Source organism: Labrus bergylta, chromosome 14, assembly GCF_963930695.1.
Source record: "Labrus bergylta chromosome 14, fLabBer1.1, whole genome shotgun sequence".
NCBI lineage: Eukaryota > Metazoa > Chordata > Actinopteri > Labriformes > Labridae > Labrus > Labrus bergylta.
Genome location: NC_089208.1, coordinates 11,852,564 through 11,873,260, shown reverse-complemented (window position 1 = coordinate 11,873,260; position 20,697 = coordinate 11,852,564). Strand labels below are relative to the sequence as shown.

The 20,697-nt window shown below is 40.9% G+C and overlaps 2 protein-coding genes across 12 annotated transcripts; one reads left to right on the top strand and one right to left on the bottom strand.

Annotated features, from left to right (window-relative positions):
- Nucleotides 1-546: 546 nt before the first annotated feature.
- Nucleotides 547-5,755, top strand: LOC109985254 (SLAIN motif-containing protein-like). The gene is made up of 7 exons (XM_065962733.1): nt 547-1,922; nt 2,603-2,739; nt 3,014-3,133; nt 3,321-3,419; nt 3,500-3,796; nt 4,302-4,430; nt 4,543-5,755. The coding sequence occupies exons 1-7, from the start codon at nt 1,507-1,509 to the stop codon at nt 4,800-4,802; spliced, it is 1,458 nt and encodes a 485-aa protein (XP_065818805.1). The 5' UTR covers nt 547-1,506; the 3' UTR covers nt 4,803-5,755.
- Nucleotides 5,756-6,023: 268 nt separating this feature from the next.
- Nucleotides 6,024-20,451, bottom strand: taf1 (TAF1 RNA polymerase II, TATA box binding protein (TBP)-associated factor). Of its 11 annotated transcripts, none has more exons than XM_065962723.1 (41): nt 20,116-20,451; nt 19,276-19,390; nt 18,946-19,069; nt 18,741-18,857; nt 18,451-18,573; nt 18,045-18,283; nt 17,724-17,939; nt 17,373-17,612; nt 17,053-17,290; nt 16,774-16,899; nt 16,495-16,662; nt 16,276-16,403; nt 15,891-15,998; nt 15,581-15,754; nt 15,304-15,477; nt 15,101-15,205; nt 14,794-14,994; nt 14,569-14,710; nt 13,970-14,100; nt 13,814-13,894; nt 13,573-13,722; nt 13,360-13,479; nt 12,917-13,092; nt 12,586-12,818; nt 12,276-12,483; nt 11,769-11,940; nt 11,355-11,566; nt 11,169-11,277; nt 10,976-11,074; nt 10,723-10,900; nt 10,521-10,588; nt 10,315-10,437; nt 10,120-10,212; nt 9,898-9,988; nt 9,708-9,775; nt 9,118-9,234; nt 8,665-8,772; nt 8,384-8,479; nt 7,717-7,939; nt 7,460-7,631; nt 6,024-7,103 (listed from the first exon to the last, which is right to left on the bottom strand). In XM_065962723.1, the coding sequence occupies exons 2-41, from the start codon at nt 19,387-19,389 to the stop codon at nt 6,887-6,889; spliced, it is 5,982 nt and encodes a 1,993-aa protein (XP_065818795.1). In that variant the 5' UTR covers nt 19,390; nt 20,116-20,451; the 3' UTR covers nt 6,024-6,886. The 11 variants fall into 11 exon arrangements, with proteins under 11 accessions (XP_065818795.1, XP_065818797.1, XP_065818798.1 ...); XM_065962725.1 differs by having other exon boundaries at nt 9,904-9,988; XM_065962726.1 differs by having other exon boundaries at nt 11,775-11,940.
- Nucleotides 20,452-20,697: the final 246 nt, after the last annotated feature.

The following is a 20,697-nucleotide window of genomic DNA, read 5'->3' as shown; positions in this document are numbered from 1 at the left end:
CTGGCCCGGGTAACTTTAACGAAAGTTGCGTGTAAGCTTCAGCTTCTTCCTTCAAAAATAATGAAGCCAGAATATAACCTATTTATTGTGAAAGAATAAGTGAAATGCTTTTATCAACATAGCATATACCAACAGAAACAAAACTGGTGTGGGGTCAAGCTGCTTGGAGCATTCATACTTTTCCATGGGTAGTCTATATATTATATTAATTTTAATAAATAGTAATTCATTTCAAAGTGTTTGCACAATTTCTGTTTTTTTCTTTAAGAATAATAACTTGTCATTTAATAGGTGGTTTAATAGAAGGATTTGCTTGGCTAAAGACTCAATTAATTCTTTGTTTCCGATTTTTTTCTGTGCTATGGGCTTGTTGTGTAATGTGTTCTTGTGCATTACATTTTCATATTCTTCTGCAGGCCATTTACAAGACATTTCAACTGCATACCATTCAAATTAAGTAGGCCTATAGATTAAAATGATAAGAGATTTATAATAAAAATACACATTTCTGTCTGAATGATCAAACTTGTTTGTGTAGGCCTATGTAGGCTACATGTAAAATGCCTCTAGTGCTTTATTTACCCTACTATCTTATGGAGACTCTAAATAGCTTAATGGTATGTTCCCAAAACACTCAGCTCATCACAAGAAAATGTCAAGTCGGTTAGCACTAGCAGGCCAGTTAACTATTAATATAGCTTTAATATTATTTTTCTTTCACATATATATTTTTTTTAAATCAGCTGTTAACCTGTTGTGAAAAAAAAACAAACAAGTAGCTATGATCTTTGACATTTGGGTGACAAAGGAGGAGAATGTGAGGTAGGGTACATACTTGTAAGGGAAGCTCTAAATTTTGTGCTAATCTGTTTGTGTGCTTGTTTTACCTGACACACTTCTCAGTACGACTTCCTCAGGTGTGATCAGTGAGTCGTGTAGGCTACTGTTGAAAGAAATCAACAAAACACATTCAGCTATGAGTTGTTTTTTTTTTTTACAACTATAGTCAAGAAAAAACATATTAATGGACACATAGAGGAAAAAACAGGCCCTAACACTAGATAGAAAAAAATCCTCAGTAATGACTGGGGCAGTAAGAGCTCAAAACTCCTGGGCAGCTTGAACAGCAACATTGCACCTCCTATGACTTGACCAAAGAAGTAAAAACAAATATAAATAAAAATATATATGTTCATATTAGTCCTGATGGTGTGATGTTTAGAGACTTTTGTCTTTCTTAGCAACTCACGGACTCTTTAATCCAGGTAAGCTCATGATGCTTCTTTAAATCCATCCAAGCTGTTGTGTGCCTATACTTAACAGCCCTACCCAGCAAATGTGGGTCAAAAGATGCACAGTGAAGGAACCCAGTAGCTGCTAGTGCAGTTGGAATCTTCAAGTGGTTATATATTTACAGTAAATGTTTTTATAGAGGGCTTAGGTGGACTAAAACTTAACTGGATAAGAGCCGGAAGAAGTAAGACGTTTTGAGGACTCATTAAGAATATGGAACTCCACCAAGGCCTCATGGAGAGTGATTGGAGCCGGCATTTCAGCAACCAGCCACCAGTGGAGTGTGACACAAGTTCAAACCTTCATCTTCTCTTCAGTGAGTTGAAAAGCAGCTCTGGGAGGCAGGATGGGAACTCAGATCCATACAGCCGCATCTGGACCCTCACTGAGCAACCAAGAATCACAAGTTGTAACAATCACTCGTATTCCATGGATGCTAGGTTAAGACTAAATAACTTGAAGGCAGGGTGTAATTCATTGCTGCCTTTTCCAGCCGTGGACGGGATATTGTACAACTATAATTGTCAAAAAGACCTTTGGAAGAAGGACGATCCAGAGGAAGAAGAGTCTGCCTTGGATTTGGTAGAGCTCCTTGATGTAGAGGAGGATGTGAATGATGAAGAGAGCTGGTAGGTACCATCAGACCTCTAAAAGACATTCCATTTTAAAAGATATAGCCCTTGTTTAATAAATAAATACAAATATTTTGGGTGAAATTACAATAAAGCTATTTCATGAAATATTACTGAATAGTGAGTGGGTGCATTTTGGGGATTTTGGCACAAATGTTGGTTAGTATTATGAATATTTGATATTATCAATAATAATCAAAACCATCATAATCATACCAATACTAACAATAACAATAATAATAATGAATATTGTGTTTATTATTGTCATTGTTATTATTATTGTTGTTGTAGATAACAATTGTATTTGCAATTTAAAATATTTGAGTTATTATTATTTATCAAATATTATTTCCAGAGACCTGACATTGACCAGTGAGCAATTACTGAGCCACACTGGCAAATAATCTTTCTATTTATAGGCAGAAACCTCGAGCAGAATCCGACTCATTGGTGAACAGCCACCTGCTGCAACGATCATTCTCTAGATGTCTTTGTTGTACAAGCCAACGCACACTTTTAAAAGACATACAAAAGTCTGAGTGGCTGCCATGTTGATGTCATTGGAAGTACTTCTTCATACGACTAGTTTTTAACAAGAAAACATGTCTGCTCTTTATTAGAGCAGAATTAGGATATGTTGTGAACAAAGGGACAGTGCTCTGTTTTTTTCCCCACAGGTTATATGAGTCTCCAAAGAAGCCGGTGTTTGAGGAGAAGACTGAGTCTGCTCTCACATGGTGTCGACAAGTCCTGGATAACCCCAGTCCTGAGGTGGAGGCAGCATGTCGCCAACTGCTAAATAGACTGGATGAAAGTAAGCCACAGACTCATTTTCACTTCATAATGTTGATCAGTTTGGCAAGAGGTTTCCCAGCGAGCACAAACTGTGATATTAGCATGGATTTATACATGAAAACTGTCTGATAAACAGTCTGAACTTCAAAGACCATATCTGTTCCCCTTTCAACAACATGAAACAAAAAAATAATAATTTGTTCAGTGTTTTAGATTATTTGTCCAGTTTAAGGTTGAAAAGGAGAGAATATTGATCATCGTTCCCCAGCTCATGCCCCTCTCTGTATTTATAGGATCAGGCAGCCACTCCTACAGACGTCCTGCAGTTCTCCCACATACTGGGGATGTGACTGTGGGCACCTCTTCGGATAAAACACCTGACATCTCAACAACAAATCCCTCTGATGTTTTAGGTATTATGATAATGACAGCAATATTTTGTCCAAAATACCCTGAGACATAGAATTTAATTCTGTCATTGACTAATCACGCAAAATAAATCAAGATGGAGAAATATTCAATTTTACAGCCAATTTTATTTCTACTAAAAGACCACCATGATGATAGATTTAAGACATCTCCTTTTATTTATCTCCACAGATATCAATGAGCTGAGCATCTCCAATGACTTCACAACCACAAGCTACAGACTGCGCAACATCACAGATGTGCAAACAATGGCTCGTTTACAGGAAGCCAGTGAGTAGAGAAGAGTATTTATGATGAACGAGTTTGCTCAGCTTAGGTTTGATTGGAATAACTTTCATATATATTTTCAGGTTTAAGACAGGACTTTGTTTCCACGCCAGCCACTGCTCTAAGAAGAAGCCCTGAGTCAACAGTGATGTCTCCATCCTATTCTAACACCACCTTCGAAAATAGTGATGACTTCACTCCAGGAAGTCAAGCCGAGGCTTCCTCTTCCTCTTGCTGGCTACCCAGTCTGCTGTCGCTGAGCTCATCCCCGTGTCAGTCCCCAGCATCAGGAGGCAAACAGGGCTGTCAAAGTCCAAAACTGGCCAGACTTCAACAGCAAGTCACCCAGTTCAAGTTGCTAAAGCTTGCTCAGAATCAAGGTACAGAGAGCATTCACAACTTCTGCATTCGTATTTTTGAGTAAGAGCTATTCATGTTCTCACATGATTTATTTATTTATTTGTAAAGTTCATTTCATTCATCAACCAAACAATACAACTAAATACAAACATAAAATCTCAACTCATTAATGAAAAGAGTTTTGTTAATGAATGTCTTGTGAAAGGAGCAGAAAGATCTTTCACTCTTTTATAAGACATTCATTAACAAAACAGATTTAGAGGAGAAATTGTTCTTCTTTGTTAGAAAATAAGATCCGGAATAACTTTCAAACACAGGTTGGTAAATGAGAAAGGGTCCTGTTAATGAATATTTTGAACAAATGTTTGTATTGTTAAACATTTTAAACCTCTTTCTTATGGATTAAGTTGATGTTAAATACATTTTTCCAGTTTTATTATACAAAGGATACATATGAGTTTGTTGAGAGATGTTTTTCTTACAGTTGAAATAGTGAGTGAATGTGAACCCTGAGGTGTTTTGCAGCAACATCAACAGGCAGAACCAGGTCACCTCTGCAGACCAGCCTCCGCTCTCTCCAGGCTGTGAGGAACAGCCGAAGTTTAGACACAGACGGCTGTGGACCTGCTGATCAAGACAGTCATCCAACATCAGGTGTGGATCTGTTTGTCACGTTTTATCTGTCAAATCTTTTTACATAAAATAAACATTTATGTTATTAAAAAGTAGACTTAACATAAAAATAAACATCAAATTGTTATCTCAGGTTCACCACCTGCCATAACGGGCTCAGGTTTCTGGTCCCCATCACGTTCTGGAGCACAGAAGAACTCCAGTGGCTCAGTGCACTCAGGGGTGGACGTCTCAGCTCGGATGAAGAAGCTGCAGAGGTCTCAGTCTGCCAGCCCCTGCAGGATCCCTCACTCCGCCAAGGGATACCTGTCGTTCAGTGGACGTGTTTTTGCCTCACCCGAGAGGTCAGCCTCTTTGGCGTGGGGCAGAAATGTTCCATCTAGTCGAAGGTGAAAGTTTTTACAAGTTGATTACCTGCGACGGTGATGTAACATTAAAGTAGGATTTAAACATCAAGACATTTTTTTGGTATTAAACTACTTTAACAGTATGTATTAATATTTACGTTCTATGGTTTTATCCTATAAGGAGCGTAGGATTTTGAAGGAATTCATGAAGTCGTTCTGAAAATTATGTTGGTGATGGTTGGTGACACAGATTTCCCGGCAGTTTTTTCAAAATTACAAAGACAGACAGAGCTTTGCTGTTTGACAACGAACCTCAATCACTTGTACTATTATAGCTGTTAAATGATTGAAATGTTCAGTTTATTCTTGTTGGTACAACAGAAAAGGAAAGTCAAAAGATAATGGTGACAGGTTTGAGGCCTGGTTTATCAGGACTTAGCGTTAGTTTAAAATTCAAGTCAAAAGTTTGAGTTTACAGTTTTTAAGTTTGACTGAAACTCTCAATTGTTTAATTTAAGCAGAGGTGATTCAAAAGGAAACAACTTGCAGCCTGTTGAAGTACCGGTATGTGTTAATGATGTCAGATCAGACAGGTATTACGAGGTTAACTGGTTATCAGAAATATCTCTTAAGTCTTGTCTGAAATTGATAGTGAGTCGGTGAAGTGATGCTAATTGGTGGTTGGTGTAATATGATCAACTGTCATTTAAAAAAAATAGGGGAACAATATGGATATGTTAGAAACATTGTACCTTGAATACAAATCTCTACACCATGAGTCTAGCCTATTATTTTTTATTGCAGTTTTAAGTGTTTTCCTAAATCGTTTTTTAATCCAACTCTACTTTCCAAAGAGCAGATCAACAGTTGTCGTGTCATTATCCTGAAATCATCTTCTGAGGTGACCATGAATGCTGAAGCATGTTGTCCAATGCAACTTTTACAATGTTCTTTCTTTAATTCTTAGCAAATCTATTAAACTTCTGTTCAGCTCTGTTTGACCTCTGCCTTGCTTTCTGTGTCTGAATAGGACACATCAACTCACTCTACTTGCAGTTTTACTTTAACTATACTTGGATTTTTAGACTGTTGGTCGGGTAGAAAACACAATTTTTTTCTGTATTTGTAAAAGCATGCATTTTGTCGAGCCCAAGCCAACAGGCATGACGGTACCCGGCTCCTGGAGTGGGCTCACTTTTTACCACATTATTACAAGATTTTCATGATGACCAGAGACAATAAAATAATCACACAACACAATCAGGGGTTACTTTGTAGCCTTCAAGCTCTCAGTTTTAGTGACCTCACCAGCACACAAAGCATCCGTCACATTTTGCTTTGGTAAAGTGTTAATGCTGTCTCTAAAGATGGGTGTGTTGTAATTTCAACAAAGGGAAGCATTTGAAGAATTTGAAGAGGAAGTTCTTTGAAAGCGTTCTTACAGAAAAGGAAGTGGATGTATACTATAAATGGATTGTCTGATTCTTTCCTACCCAGAATCCCAGCTGATGAGGAAATGAATGTTAACTTTTCATTTGATATATCAAAACTGAACACGGACCAGAATCCCTTTGATCCTCTCAAAGGACAGCTGAGTAGAGAGTGTGTAAAGTTAGACCACTTTAATAAACGCTTTTAGCAACTGGAGAATAATGTCTCATTCAGGACATTATAATTTATACACAGTGTTCCTGATTTAAATGTCTAATTGTATTTCAACCGCAAAAGAGGAAAATTATTTATTATTGCGAGAAAAATGTTTTAAAAATACAAAAAAGAAAACTCATTACACCTTTAGTCTGTTTACTCTTGTTTGTAATTATTCAGTTGGTTAGAATAAACAGCTGGTCTTTTGTGAGCGCAGGGTACGAATGATTCAAAAAGTAAAAGACATCTTAACACTTCCATGTTAAAACACATCGTAGTACACAACAATCACTCGACATAAAAAAGGCTAACTGAAATTTACAATGTGCCATACTGCAGGTACAACAGTACAGGAGGAAGCTATTAACATTAGACATCATTTACAAAATATTACAAAACGATCTCCTCGCAAAGCTCCTTGTCTTCATTTTAAAACGACACTTATAAACACTGTCTTCTTAATAAAAAAAACAATAAACCTAACTAGTTGTCTGAGTCCATGTCGCTGTCTCCCCCGATGGATCTAAACTCCTCGCTCTCTTCGTCTTCACTGAGCTGAACCTGGGAGAGCACAGCCGGGCCTCTCCTCCGCGCTTCATCTTCTTCATCTTCCTCCTCCTCGCTGATGCCGTAGTCTCCGTTTCCCATGCTGGAGGGCTGCAGCTGACTGCGGCTCTCGGTCTCCTCATAGCTGCCGTAACTGAGACAGAGAAAGCAACAAACATTTGGTTTGATTCAACTCCATTATTTCTTTATATAGTGGTTAATAATTGTTGGTCCTCACATGCCTAGTTTTGTTTTTTTAATTCATTTCATTGATATCTATTCTCCAGATTCTCAAAACAGAGCTGCATTGATTAATGCTAATAAAAAGTTCTTCTGGTGACATACAGGTCGTGTAGATTTATCGGTTATTAATCACAGGTTGAAATTTTCATTGTTTCTTTTTGCAGATACAAAAAACTCTTGGTTCATATTTGTTGTTTTGTATACTTATATCTGATGCATTTTATTTTGTACCGAGAATGGATTGTCTTTATTGATGGCAATCTCTACCTGACATTGCTGTCTTCCATGTGAGGCTCATCAGGCCCGTCCCCTTCGTATGACATCATGCTCTCGTCCTGCTCCATGCCCATACGAGCCGTCTCTTGGGTTCTCCGTGGAGGCGCAGGTCGAACATCCAGCTCTCTGTCCGAGTCACTCCCACTCTCTGACAGCTGAATGGCTGCAGGAGACACATGATGAATGGTAAAAAAAAATCTGCACACTGTTTTTAGAGCTTTTGATGTAAGTACAGCTGCGACACTTACAGGAGAAAGGGTTGTCGCCCTCCTCTTCGCTAGCGTCATCCTCTCCGTCAGACATGAGCAGGTCCTGGTACAGCACGCTGGCCTGGGCCGGGCGGTTAGATCTTCCATCCTCGTCTTCTTCCTCATCCTCCTCTTCATCACGGTCGTGCAGCCGTCTGCGAGGTGGCAGTAACATTTCCTCGTCGTCGTCGTCATCCTCTAGATCTCCATCTGCGTCCTCAGCCTGAAAAAAAAAAAGAAAAAGAAAAAAAAAAAACACAGGAAGTTCCCTCAGTCAACTAAAAAAAAAAGTAATAAGAATAATGGAACATTCTGAAGCTCAAATTTGGCAAGAGGGTATTTGGTCTGTCTGACACAAATAAAAACAGCTGACAACATCGAAAGAAATGGCTTCCTCAGTTACACACACACACACACACACACACACACACACACACACACACACACACACACACACACACACACACACACACACACACACACACACACACACACACACACACACACACACACACACACACACACACACACACACACACACACACACACACACACACACACACACACACAATTATACCATCAAACCCCTCTATTGAAAACTGGTATTGATATGAATGAATCTACAGCAGGCGTGACTAAATTCCCTTCAGTGGTCTGTTTTTCTTACCGGAGCAGGAGTCTTAGGTTTGCCATCATCATCCTCTTCAAAGCCTTCAATGTCCACGTCCGACTCCTCCTCCCCGGGTCTTCTGCTGTGGCGACCCTGGGGGAAAGATGAAAAAATACTCTTGAAGGGAGAACAAAAAAAGCAAAAGAAAACACTTTCACACAGTCATGTCTGTTATGTTCTAGTATGGCCAGTTTGAATAAGAAGCTGGGTAATGAGAGGATAGTTTAAGGGAGAGGTGGCGTGTGGTTGTGAGCCTTTATTTTTGTCTCTCTCCATACCTGCCCCCCTCTCTTCTCTGGAGCAACCACTAGCGGTCCCTCAGAGAAAAGGCTGCTGGTCTCTCTGGGCAGACTCCCCGAAGCCCCGCTGTCAAAAAGATCAGCAGGCTGGCCAACACCACACAGAGGGACGCACACACAGGGAGAGACAGGGAAAAGGTGAAGCGAAAAAACAGGGTGGAAATAAGGAAACACTAGAGTGAAGACAACTATGTTGTGCAGATGAAAAGTTAAAGTCTGGACAGGAGAATTAGTGTAGATCAAGTGAGGAAATAGAAGGGTCAGGAGTACAAGAAGTGAAGGAGACTACTACATCTAGAGAAGTTTACACTACCTTGTGTGGCACATTAGAAACAGCTGAAACTAATCAAGTCTGCATTAAGTGTAGCAAAAAATATCCAGTAAAACTTGCATTTGCTTATTAACAAAACCGGTCCAAGGCTACTCTCCTACCTGAGGTGTGTACGGCCCGGGGGTCATGGGGTCGAGACACTCCAGATCTGCTGCGTCCAGAGCGGCCTCTTTAGCAGTGGAGATGTCCTTCTCCAACTGGGTCAAGTGCTCATCATACTGGAGGAGCAAACAAAGGTGATTATTATAAGACAGTTGTTTTTCCTGCTCCAAAAATGATTTGTTATAAATTTGTTTCAGATGTAGGTTTATCTTTTTAGAGTTCAACTCAGCCAGAGTAAAAAATACAAGTTGTCCTTGTCTAAATCAAATATGAATCTAAACCAAGCACTTGGGTAAAATAGAAGATATTTTAATAAAAGATGTACAACTTGTTTTTTTCAAGAAGAAAAAAATATTGTTAGACAATTTGATGTTATGTTTATTTTAAAAAACGGTTTCCTAAAATAATAGGAGATGAAAAGCAGATAGAAAACATATCATTGCATCATAAAAATGCTATCATGCTATCCTGATAATATACTAAAGCCCTGCCCAGCCCAGAGAAGGTAACATACTGTATAAATGCTCATGAACATGATCCTTCCCCCTGACATTAAAACAACAAACTAAAATGCAAAGCAGCAACAAACCTCTGCCAGGGTTTGCTTGCACACATTGACGATATCCAGGGCGGTCTTTGTGTAAGGACTGTCAGGACCTGTGACACACAAAACAAGAGCATTTGAACTTTACACAACTTTTTGCCTTAGCTAGAAAACTCGCCTCTCAATTGGTCGTTATGTTTGATAAAAGTTCAAAATAAAAAAGTGATGCTGACACCTTTACCATTGTACTTGATACTGTTGGTATGGATAAGACCAACATCTGAAAGGAACACCTCTCTGTTTTGATATTTGTGTTTGGAGATATTCTGTAGAAGAAGAACAAATTATATACAAGTGCAAGAAAAGGACTCTTTCTGTATCAATCTTTGTAGTGCATATATCAAGAGATTCAAATAACTGTATTTGTTTTAAAGTTGATAACTTGTATAACTCCTACCTTGCGGATACTCTCCAGATCCATGGGGTTTACTATCACTTTATAATAATCAGGCACAAACTTTTTGTTGACGGGATGATGGAATGGCCACGACTAAAGTGAAGAAAAGAATCACAGAGTTATTGGGAGTGATCTGATTTCAGACAAACTCATTCGTAGTCTTAAATGGATTCAGGTAGGAAAACAGAGACTCACATCAGGAACCACCATCATTTTCTGGGTCACGATGTTGTCCAGGATGAAGGAGAAGGCCACCTGATCGTCGTCATCCAGTAACGGGTTGATGGCTTTCTCCAGCCTCACCAGCCTGTCCTCTTTCTACACACATACACATATTAATTAGTGATGAAAATAAAGAAAATGCTGGAAGATAATGAAAAAACACAACTATTGACACACACCTCTTTGAGTTTAGCATCACACAGGTCCAGCATGGACTGTGCAACCTGTGTTATTGGATGTTTTGCCCCTGACGAAACCAAAAATAAAGAGCCATTTCATTAACACTATAACATTTGATGTTTCAAATTCAGTCCAACTCCTGAGCAAGGGTCTTCCTTAAGTCGCTCGTTTCACTTATTTTTTTTCATAATAATACAGTACCATTGTAGGTGGCGCTGTTTTTGACAATAACTTCCACGGCCTCTCTGAACTCCTCCCTGGATGGGTACATCCGCTTCCGTACGTTCTCCCTCAGCGTCTGCAGGTCCATGGGCCGTGTGATGATCTTGTAGTAATCCTTAACCACCTTTGCATTAACAGGCGTGTGGAATGGATAGGTCTACATGGAAAAGGCGAGAGTAGTAAGGAGTGCGGAAGAGGAGGTGAATGGGAGCGAGTGAGTGAGGGATCTTACATTGGGGTGGTCCCGCATGTCGTTGATGATGCTCTCTAGCACAGAAGACAAGGTCACCATGGGGTCAGTGCGTCGCCGGTGGATCGCCTTGTGTGGTTTCTGTGATTTATAAGAACAAAAACATTCTTAAAAGATGAGCAGAAGAGATTCTCAGTTCAAATGTGTTCGAACAAAGAGTAAAAACATGTCTTACATTGAGATAGTCACAGTGCACTGCGCTGCCGACGCGTCTCTTCTTCTTTGGTGGAAGCTGTTGCTTGGGAAACTTAAGTACTAAAGACTTTCTGCGCACCTCATCAGCACTGTAGACGACATAAATGTTAGAAACGGCAGAGAGGCGAGGCAACAGAACATCCATTTAATCCAAACAACCAGTTACCTCTCAATCAGCTGTTTTCCCAGTACGATCTTGGTGCCCTCCACCTTGATGAGCTCCTCGTTGTCGTTGTGGATGACAGTCTTCTCCAGCTCCTCCTCCTGCTCCTCTGTCATGGCAACAGGGTTAGAAGGCGGTGCGTTGGTCTGATAGTACAGCGGGCAAAACTTGTTGGTCCTCATGTGTCCAATGGCTCCACACGCACCGCACTTTAGCTAGCGGAAAGAGGCAAACATTAAGGAACGCGAAATAATGATGCTGCATGTTAATAATACTTAAAGAAAAAAACTATGAATGGATGTATTACCTACAGCAACAGAAATAAGTCTGCTTTAGATTTGCATGAAGCTATGTACCAACAAGTTGGTGATAAAAGGAAAAGAGATAGAGAGTATAAAACTGAGTCAGCAAGCTTACTTTTACCTTGAGGTCTGGTCTCTCCTTGACCTTCTTGGCCTTCTTCTCTGGAGGTCCTTTGATCTTGTCCTTCTCCTGGTTCCTCTTCAGCCTCCTCAGCTGCTCCTGAATACGCCGTCGCTCCTTCCTCATTTCTTCTCTGTGCTGCTCATCGAAGAGGGCAAACTTTCGTCTGCAAATTCAAAGACACAGAATACGGGCTGTTTAATATTCACTCTTTCAGTTGAGATTAAAAAAGATTAATTAAGCAGCAACTTGATTCTTCACTATTAACAAGCAAGACTTTTTACACACAGTATTTCATGTACAGAGCATTGAAACAGCAATCATAGCATATGTTGTGTGCAGCTGCTTCAAAACTTGCATTCTAGGTGCAGAGCAATAAAGTCATCAGTATTCATCTCACCAATGAATCATGATAGAAAATAAAAATGATTATAATTCATCAAGCTGTACAATTTAGAACAATCTTGACGTGATGCAGTGGTTTTATCCAAACAGACTCACATGAATTCATCATCTTTGGTTTGTCTGATCCTGAGGTAAGCGTCGATGACTGAGGCTTTGCGAACCGTCTCACAGCGCACATATTCCTTGCCATCCTCGTCTCTAAAGGTACGATAGATTTTGAGTCTGCGTCCGGTGGCCGAGGAGTTTAAGCTGGTGACGGAGGACGTGTCGTCGTCCTTGTGGGAACTGGTGGATAAGGAGCTGGCTGTAGAGTGAAAAAGAAGTAAAGCTCACAGTCAGAAATGAAAACAACATATTCAAACCTCAAAGTCTTCTGCAGACGAGTCCTCAGAGCGCCATGACTCACACAAGCCTTTGCGCCGCTCCTTGCGTCCCTTGTGGTCACGATCGCTCTCTTCCCCCATCAGCATCCTCTGCAGCTCCTTCCTCTCCTGCTCCTCCCTCTCTCTGGAAAGCTGGGAGCTCGTCTTCTTGTTCTGCAGCATGTTCTCTATGTTCTTCCCCATCTCCTCAAAGTCACTGTCCTCTGCGGAGCTGCTGTCTGTGTCTGTGGAGAGCACCTCGGTGGACTCCAGCACTCTGTGGTAGGGTTGTAACAAGGGAAGAAAACTCAAGAGTATGCTCAGACATAAACACAATCTATACATGAATAAACACATTTAACATAGGAGTCCCACTTGTTCTGCAGGTCAAAGATCCTCTGGCACTCTTCCTTGTAGCGCTCCTGATGTTCAGCAACCGAGAAACGGGAGCCTCGGGCAAACTTGCTCATTGGACCTTCACCTGAGCGCGCCTGCTCTGTGGACATGGTTCTCACCACGTCAATCACCTCCCAACGGGACAGCTTTTTGATCTAATGCATAAAAAGACACAACCAAATAAGAAAGCAAACCTGTCTTGCATTTGTACTTATAAAGACATTTCCAAAATCTAATCAACCCTGATCTGCTGCGATACTTTTAATCACATATATATTGCATTAATTGTCATCTATATTTAGTGTCTGCTTGAACTCAGGGCTGTTATCAAACCTGAGATCCTCTTATTGGAAGACAGTCTCTTTGACCACAAGCTAAGTCGTAGAACAGTTTAGTGTTCTAGTGTATCACCCTGGTCTTACCTCTTCTTCTGGTACACCAAACTTGCGCAGCAGCTGTTTGGCATTCTTCAGCGACAGCCTCCTCAGATCAGCGTCTGTCCCCGTAACTGTCTTCTTGGCAGGCTGTGGCTCTTTATCATCCTGCAAAAACAAACAGGATGGAAGTTTTCCTCCTCTACTCAAAAACAAGGCAGAACAATGGCTGATAAGAGTTTACGATTAGACTAGTCAGACCTTTTGTTGAGTGGGCTTGTTGGGCACTTTCACGTAAGAGAAACCTTCCCCGCAGCCTGTAGGATCTGCTACACCAGTCACCTCCAACAGGCATTTCCCTTTCATGGCAGAAATGAAGGCTCTTGTTGTGTTCCAGGGAGCTGTCCGCACCTATCATAAGTGACACATGATGAGCTTATTTGTCATTTCAATTCTGGAAACATTTTACCCCCATTATGAGGAAGCTTTTTTTGATCAATACCTCATCATCAATCTTCATTTGAAAGTCCTCTTCATTCTCCTCGTCTGGAGCAAAGAAGGATTTCTCACCATATCCAGCATCCTAAACGGGTTGTAAAATAGCTTTTAGTGCAACAATACTCACCTGTGGTAAATATAGGATTCTAGATTGCGTTACCTTAAGTCTCTGCTCTGCCACCTGCATGCTGTAATAAGAGCAGCACTGCTCTGGAGACACCATGGCCCTGATCTCCTCCTCTGTGGGCAATCTGAAGTCAGGCTTCAGCACCCACCAGTTAGAGTCCATCCCTGACATGATTACAACACACAGTTAGAAGTCTTCTCCTCCCTGCTGTCTTACAGGTGATCATAAAATACAGCATTATGCTCCCCAAAAAAAACATCTTCTAGTCAGAGTTTGGAAACTTTTATGTCAGACTTTTTGGAATGGAGATAACATTATAGAAAACAGAAATGTCTTATGTGATTTACTCTAAACATTTTGCTTCCTGTGTCTTGATACTGTCCTTAGCCTACATCTTACCTGAGGGCAAAATCCATAGAAGTTGTAAAAAGCTCTGACCCTGCACAGATTCCTGTCTGTCAGTTCAAGGCACACACACACGCATCTGAGCTCATGCAGTTTTAAACAGCACTCTCTATAACCTCAATACTGCTCTGATGTAGCACAGCTTAGGCAGGTTAGTCAAACTATTGGTAGTGGTGACTGAATGATGGATATACAGGGTGCAGAGTTTACCAAAGAGCCTCGTCTACCTGTACGTTTGAAGTCAGCGCAGAGTTTCAATCGTTTCCTGATGCTACTCTCCGAGTGTGACGGGAAAGCTTTCTTTATATCCTCCATGCGGATTCTGCGGGGTCTGTCTTTGCTCTTCCAGAACAGGCGGTAAATGAAGACCTGCAGAAGACCGGGATGAGAGCTCGGTATTTGCACCAATGACATCTTGCGTGTCTGGGAAAATGTGGCGCAAACGAACATACCTGGAGGAAATCTCTGATGTGAGTATTTGCTCGTTTGGAGTTTGGCCCGGGAACCTCAAACAAAGGACACGCCTGCCCCACTACAATAATGTCCACAATCTCTCTGATGTACAAGCCATGACGCGTTCGTAGAACTAAGAAATCAGTCTCTGGCATCTTGTGCTGGTAGATCGGAGCACGGAAAAGGTTGTTTTCAAATGCCTGAAATAGAAAAGACATGGCATTTCATGATTAGCCAGGCTAAGAGTGCAGTGATGCCTTGCATATCATATCTGAGTACTGAGTCTCTGTCTGTGATGATGCTGACCTGGAGAAGCTGCCCTGGATGCAGAGAACCCAGGAAAGGGGACGTGTGGCAATACACAGTCTCTCCGTATTTACAGTCAGGTGCTCCAGGATCTTTACCAGGTTTCTGAAGAACACACAAACAAACGTCATGACATATTTGAATAATTACATCCATATAAAAACGTGATGAGTAGAAAGTACAGGCGCAAAGACTACACTCACTCTTTTGTAGTAGTTTTTGATCTTGGTGGCCATGCCGACTTGCATAATGAGCGGCGGGTATTCTTCACTGTACTCTGCAAGGATCAAGTCTCCATCTTTTCCCGTCAGGTCCTGTGGCGTTCGCATGAAGAACATGTCTCCTCCTCCCGCCGCCTGCCGCTCCTGCTCTCGCATCTATGCAACATATATTAAAACAAACACTTAGTACACCATTAACATAGCAAAACACTTTGAGGTTACCTGAGTGATCGTGTGCTTGTTGTGAGCAGGGACACACCTTGGCCTTCTTCTTGATGTGTTTGAGCAGCGGCTGGACAGCATGTGGACCGGGCTGAGCCAAAGATCCAAAGGAGTACTTCTTCAGAGTTGGACGGTGAAACTGTCGTAGTTTCATGGGCCCCATGTGAGTGGGGAAGAAGGGCTGCCTAAGCTCCAGTGCTGGGATGGAGTGCTGTAAAAAAAAAGAAGGGAAAAAAAAAAAGTCACAGGTTATTGCTCTGTGTCTCTTTGTTTCTGTGAAAACATAAAGAATGGATCACAATTCAAAGCTTCTTCACATTGATCACATCTTGTTAGGTTTATCTCACCTGGATGATGTTTCCACCAAAAGTGCCCCTCAGGCCCTGCTGTTTAGGATAGTAGAACTCATCATTGGAGAGGTTCCAGGGGTCCTTGACTTCAGGCTGGGACATGTTCTGAGAGGAGAAAGAAATATAGTTCTCAATGTAAGTCAATCAAACCTGTTCAATGAGATGTTTAGATAATATTCTAACTCTTCCCTACTCACAGCACGCACAGCATTCCCTGTGTAGCCTGAGGTGTAAATCTTTAATCACGTTCATTTTACCGCATATGTCTGCCCTAAGCTTCCTTATCACAGATTGACTTTTAACAATTTCTGCTCCAAATAACCCCCATGTTCACATTATTGTTATTATGCCGTTTCACAGCGACAAACCTGAGCCAGCTTACCTGCTGTGGCTCATCTTTTATCACACCGGTCTTCCCCAGCAGGATGCGGCTCTTTTTGATTGCCGTTTCCTTCTTATTCTCCTTTGATGGGGAATGAGAAGTCATCTCCTCTTTTTCATTAGGTATTTCTACAAGAGACAGTAAGATGTCAATTTTGAAGAAAAGCAAAAAAAAGACATGCATGTGAAGACCAACACACAATGGGAATTTTAAATTTACCTAGGATGATATTTTCATCATTGGGATCCAGAGTAAGAACAGGTGGCATGAGCATGCGGTCCATCTCCTGGTCATCCCAGATGATGTTATCTTCCCAGCGTCCATAAACCAACTCCTCATTGTCAATGGGGAAAATGGAGAACCAGGGAGAGTCTTCTTCATGAGAGGCTGCACAACAAATGAAGAGAATGCAGAGAACGAGAAAATTAGGAAAGATTAAAAAGTGCTGCTTCCTAGATGATTCCATCATGTGCGTCTGTACCTAGAAAATTCACTCACCTTGATGATCATGGTTGTTTTTGTCTCTCTTTGGGCCGGAGATTGAAGAAGCTTTGGGCATAGGTGGAGGTGTGGGTGGCACAAGCTGGGAATTACTTCTTGTCAGACCTGTAAAAGATTGGTCTTCTTTCACACACATGAATTTTTACAAGCTGCTCCAATACAATTCAAATACAATAGAACACTTTCAAATGTAGTTATTTTAGGTATTTTTTTAAGTATGAGGATTGCATCACAAGACTCATTTCAAATTATATACGCATGTCTTTTTTTTCTTACCTTGCTGTGCATTGTAAGCATTAGCATTTCGGGTCATGCTAGAAGGGAGCCATCCAGCCAGGCTAGCTCTCTGAGTCTTGGTGCCCTTGTGTTTCACTTCCTCTCCATTCCAAATAATATCGTCCTCCCATTGCAGCTGAGTGACCATCAGGAAGAGCTCGTTCTCAAGGGTTTTTCCATCCTTTTCTCCATTTTCACAGTCACTGTCGTCATTACCATCGTCTTCTTGCCTCAGAAACTACAGAAGAATTATACAAAACATCAGAAACACAATGAAAATACGTATCCTGTTATTTCTACGGATGTCCAGGTCTGCATACCTCATGTGGGGTCTCTGTGATTTCTTTAGGCTCGTCCTGCCTCGGAGAGTCACTGGACTCCTCTTTTAGCTTGAACCCGTAGTTGAAGTTGCTTCCGTCCTCAGAGACGCCCAGCATGTCATACCAAAGCTGGGCTGGACCGTATCGCCATTCTGCAACTCTCGGTCGAGACTCTGCCTCTTTGTCCCCATCACCGCAAATCTGAGAGAATTTAGATTCAACCGGAGCCATCATGGTAATCTGGACAGAAAAGAAAAGCATGTTAAGAGCTGAAGACGATGACATATTGCCAGACTACTACAGTCTGACATTATGGGAGACTAAACTAGTTCTTAATAATGAAGCATCTACCTCATCATCAGAGAGACACTGCTCTGGAGGTGGAGGAAGTGAATACTCATAAATCCATCCTGACTTCTTCTCCTGGCTCTGTTCTGTAGGCTCTCCTTCTGGAGGAGGGGTCCCAGGCTGAGGGTCTCTGTGCTTCCTTTTCTTCTTCCTGCGGGCACTCCTCCAAACTGAGGGCATGTTTTTTCCAGGACCAAACAGTCGCAAGAACCTGAGCACCTGGTAGTACATTCAAGACAGGGGTGTAAGTGCAGTCCTTGTTTTAAAATGGTGATAAAGTAAAACTCTTGGCATGTAAAAAAAAAAAAAAAAAAGGTGCTTTACCCTTCCGGGCCTGAACTCTGGAAAGAGCTCTGTGACACCTGGCAGTGCTTTGGCTGCATCTTTCTGCATGATGCCAGCAAGAGGGAGGGTGAGTCTATCTGGGGGGCCGGGTCCGATGCCTTCACAGGGACGGTCAGTTTCTGACTCTGAGTCTGAGGAGCTGCTGAAGTCAACCTTATCAGCCGTAGAGGATGGTGCGATGATGGAGGGCAGGATAATGCCATCACCCTCTTCCCCAACTGTGAGGAGAGAAAAAGACAGCAATAGCAGAGACAATCTAACCTCATTATCTGATACAGGTGATCAGAATTACTAATTTAACCAGAGTTGATATTGAGTTGAATTTATGATTCACTGAAGTTTCTGTTTCTCTACATAGACTAGAAACAAGTAAACATGTCCTAACCATTTGTACTCGGAGCTGAGGGTTCCTCTTTCTTAGCTGCTGTAGGAAGACTTGGTGGCGGTGGAGGGGGCATGAGTTTAGAATCGATGTCCTCGCAGTCAGCATCATAGTCATCATCATCATCTACAATATAAAAATATGAAAATGTTCAATTAGAATGATTTAAATATAAACCCAGCAACATTTATGACTACTTGGTAACATTAAACACCTATAATTCATGTGTAACTTTAATTGAGTGAAACATTAATAAAAACAAATCTGCCTCTTAGAAGCTGTAAGTTGATTACCTGTTTTCCTGCTTGGCTGCAAAGTGCCCATGGCCTGACGATACTTCTTAGTCTCATCTTCAGCAACCTCACTGATATCAGAATAATCAACTGCATCTTCCGTGCTTTTAACCCAACCTGCATTAAAAGGCAAATATTATTTCATTTTGTTCCATCTTGTTTCTGGCTCAATTAATGCAAATGTAACTTTCACGTGTAATCTGACCATCTGCATCCACATTCCCAGACTCTTTGCTGTCTTCTTGTTCCTCTTCATCATTGGCAGTGATCTCTGTAATGAGTGAACCCAGACCGAGAGAACCCAAACCAGCCAGATGCTTTTTGGACTCCTATGGTGCCAAAACAAAAAAAACCCAGCAGAAAAAGAAATAAATGTAATAATAAGTGCTGAAAATTAAAGAGAAAACAACAACAAAAAACTTGAAATTCCTACAGCATTGTTCAAAACATTTAACAATCTTGTTTTGCAAAATAGAAGTGATGATACTGAAATGTATTTCTACATCTATTATAGAAAAGTATGTAAGACACACACATTGTCCAGGACACTGTCATCCTCTAGTTGTCCATCTTCGTTGATGTTTCCGAAGAGGAAGCCGGTTATGGAGAAAGGACGATCCTGGTCCTCATCACTGTCTGAGTCCGACATCCTTAAAGAGAAACGATTAAAGTTTAAGCATTTTGTCTCTGCTCCTGATACTGAGTGACAAGCACAATGAAGGATCACCATCAATCAATCAAACTTTATTTATATAGCACCTTTCAGACAAATTAAATTGCAGTTCAAAGTGCTTAACAAGAGTGCAGAAAAGTTATTGACGAAAAGCAGTTTATAAAATCACTGAGAGACCAAAGCACACCAATAAGAATTAAACATAAAATATATGTATGAAAATAAAATACGACACATAAAAGCAACAAGATATTAAAATAAATACATAAGAGGAAAATATTTAAAATTGTAGTAGGATTAAAAAGACAATACAGTAATGTTAAGATTTGAATTGATATAAAACACTATATAAAAGCCAGACTGAATAAATGAGTTTTAAGACTGCGTTTAATAATCTCGATATTCTCCTCTCAGACCCTCACATGTCTGAGTGATGCAGCTCTTCTTATTATCAAAACACAGAAGCCTTACTTCAGTTATCTTACGTTAAAACCTGTTGAGATTAATGTTACGCAATGTCTTGACATCTCCTTAGTGTATGCACTCACACTGCGTCCATCAGTGACCGTCGTATTGATCAGTGAAGGATGTTCAGGCTTCTCTTGATGAACATTATGAGCTGGTTGCGTCGGCTAACGTGAGCTAACTCGCTAACGCGTGTAAACAAAGTCAGGACTGTCAGAGGTGAAACTTTAAACGTACCTTTTGTAGTCACCTAACTTCCGATTAGGTCAGCTTTAGTTGAAGCCAGCTTTCCGTTTCCTCTGAATGATAATAATTAATGCAATTCAATCACAATCAGTCATGCAAAGTAAGCTAAGTTAGCTTACCTCTGCAAGACAAACTAACTTGTTATACGATACTTTAAATTGCTTAAATAACTGTTCTTTGACTGCAACAGCTCGATGAGCTCAAAATAAAACATCACAGAATTTTATTCAGCGCTTAGGTTTGGTTTAAACTTCTCTTTTTTTATTATTATTTTTGTGCGGCTCCGCTGCGAACTGCAGCCAGCAGCACCACCGCCACCGCCAGCTAAGCTAGTGGAGTAGCATTAGCTAGTCTGGCAGATGCTAAATTACCCGGATGAGCAGAATGAGGCGTTCAGTTTCTCCTTCGAAAGTGGGAAACTTTAGCTTTAACAAAAGAAGCAAAATGAGTCGATGTGCTGTACAACATCGTGCGCCAAAACTTTTCTAAAGGAAATTCTCAATTATGAACTAAATACTTGTGAATATATGCCCAAATTTGTCCCTTCCTTGAAATACAATGTAATGTTATGCA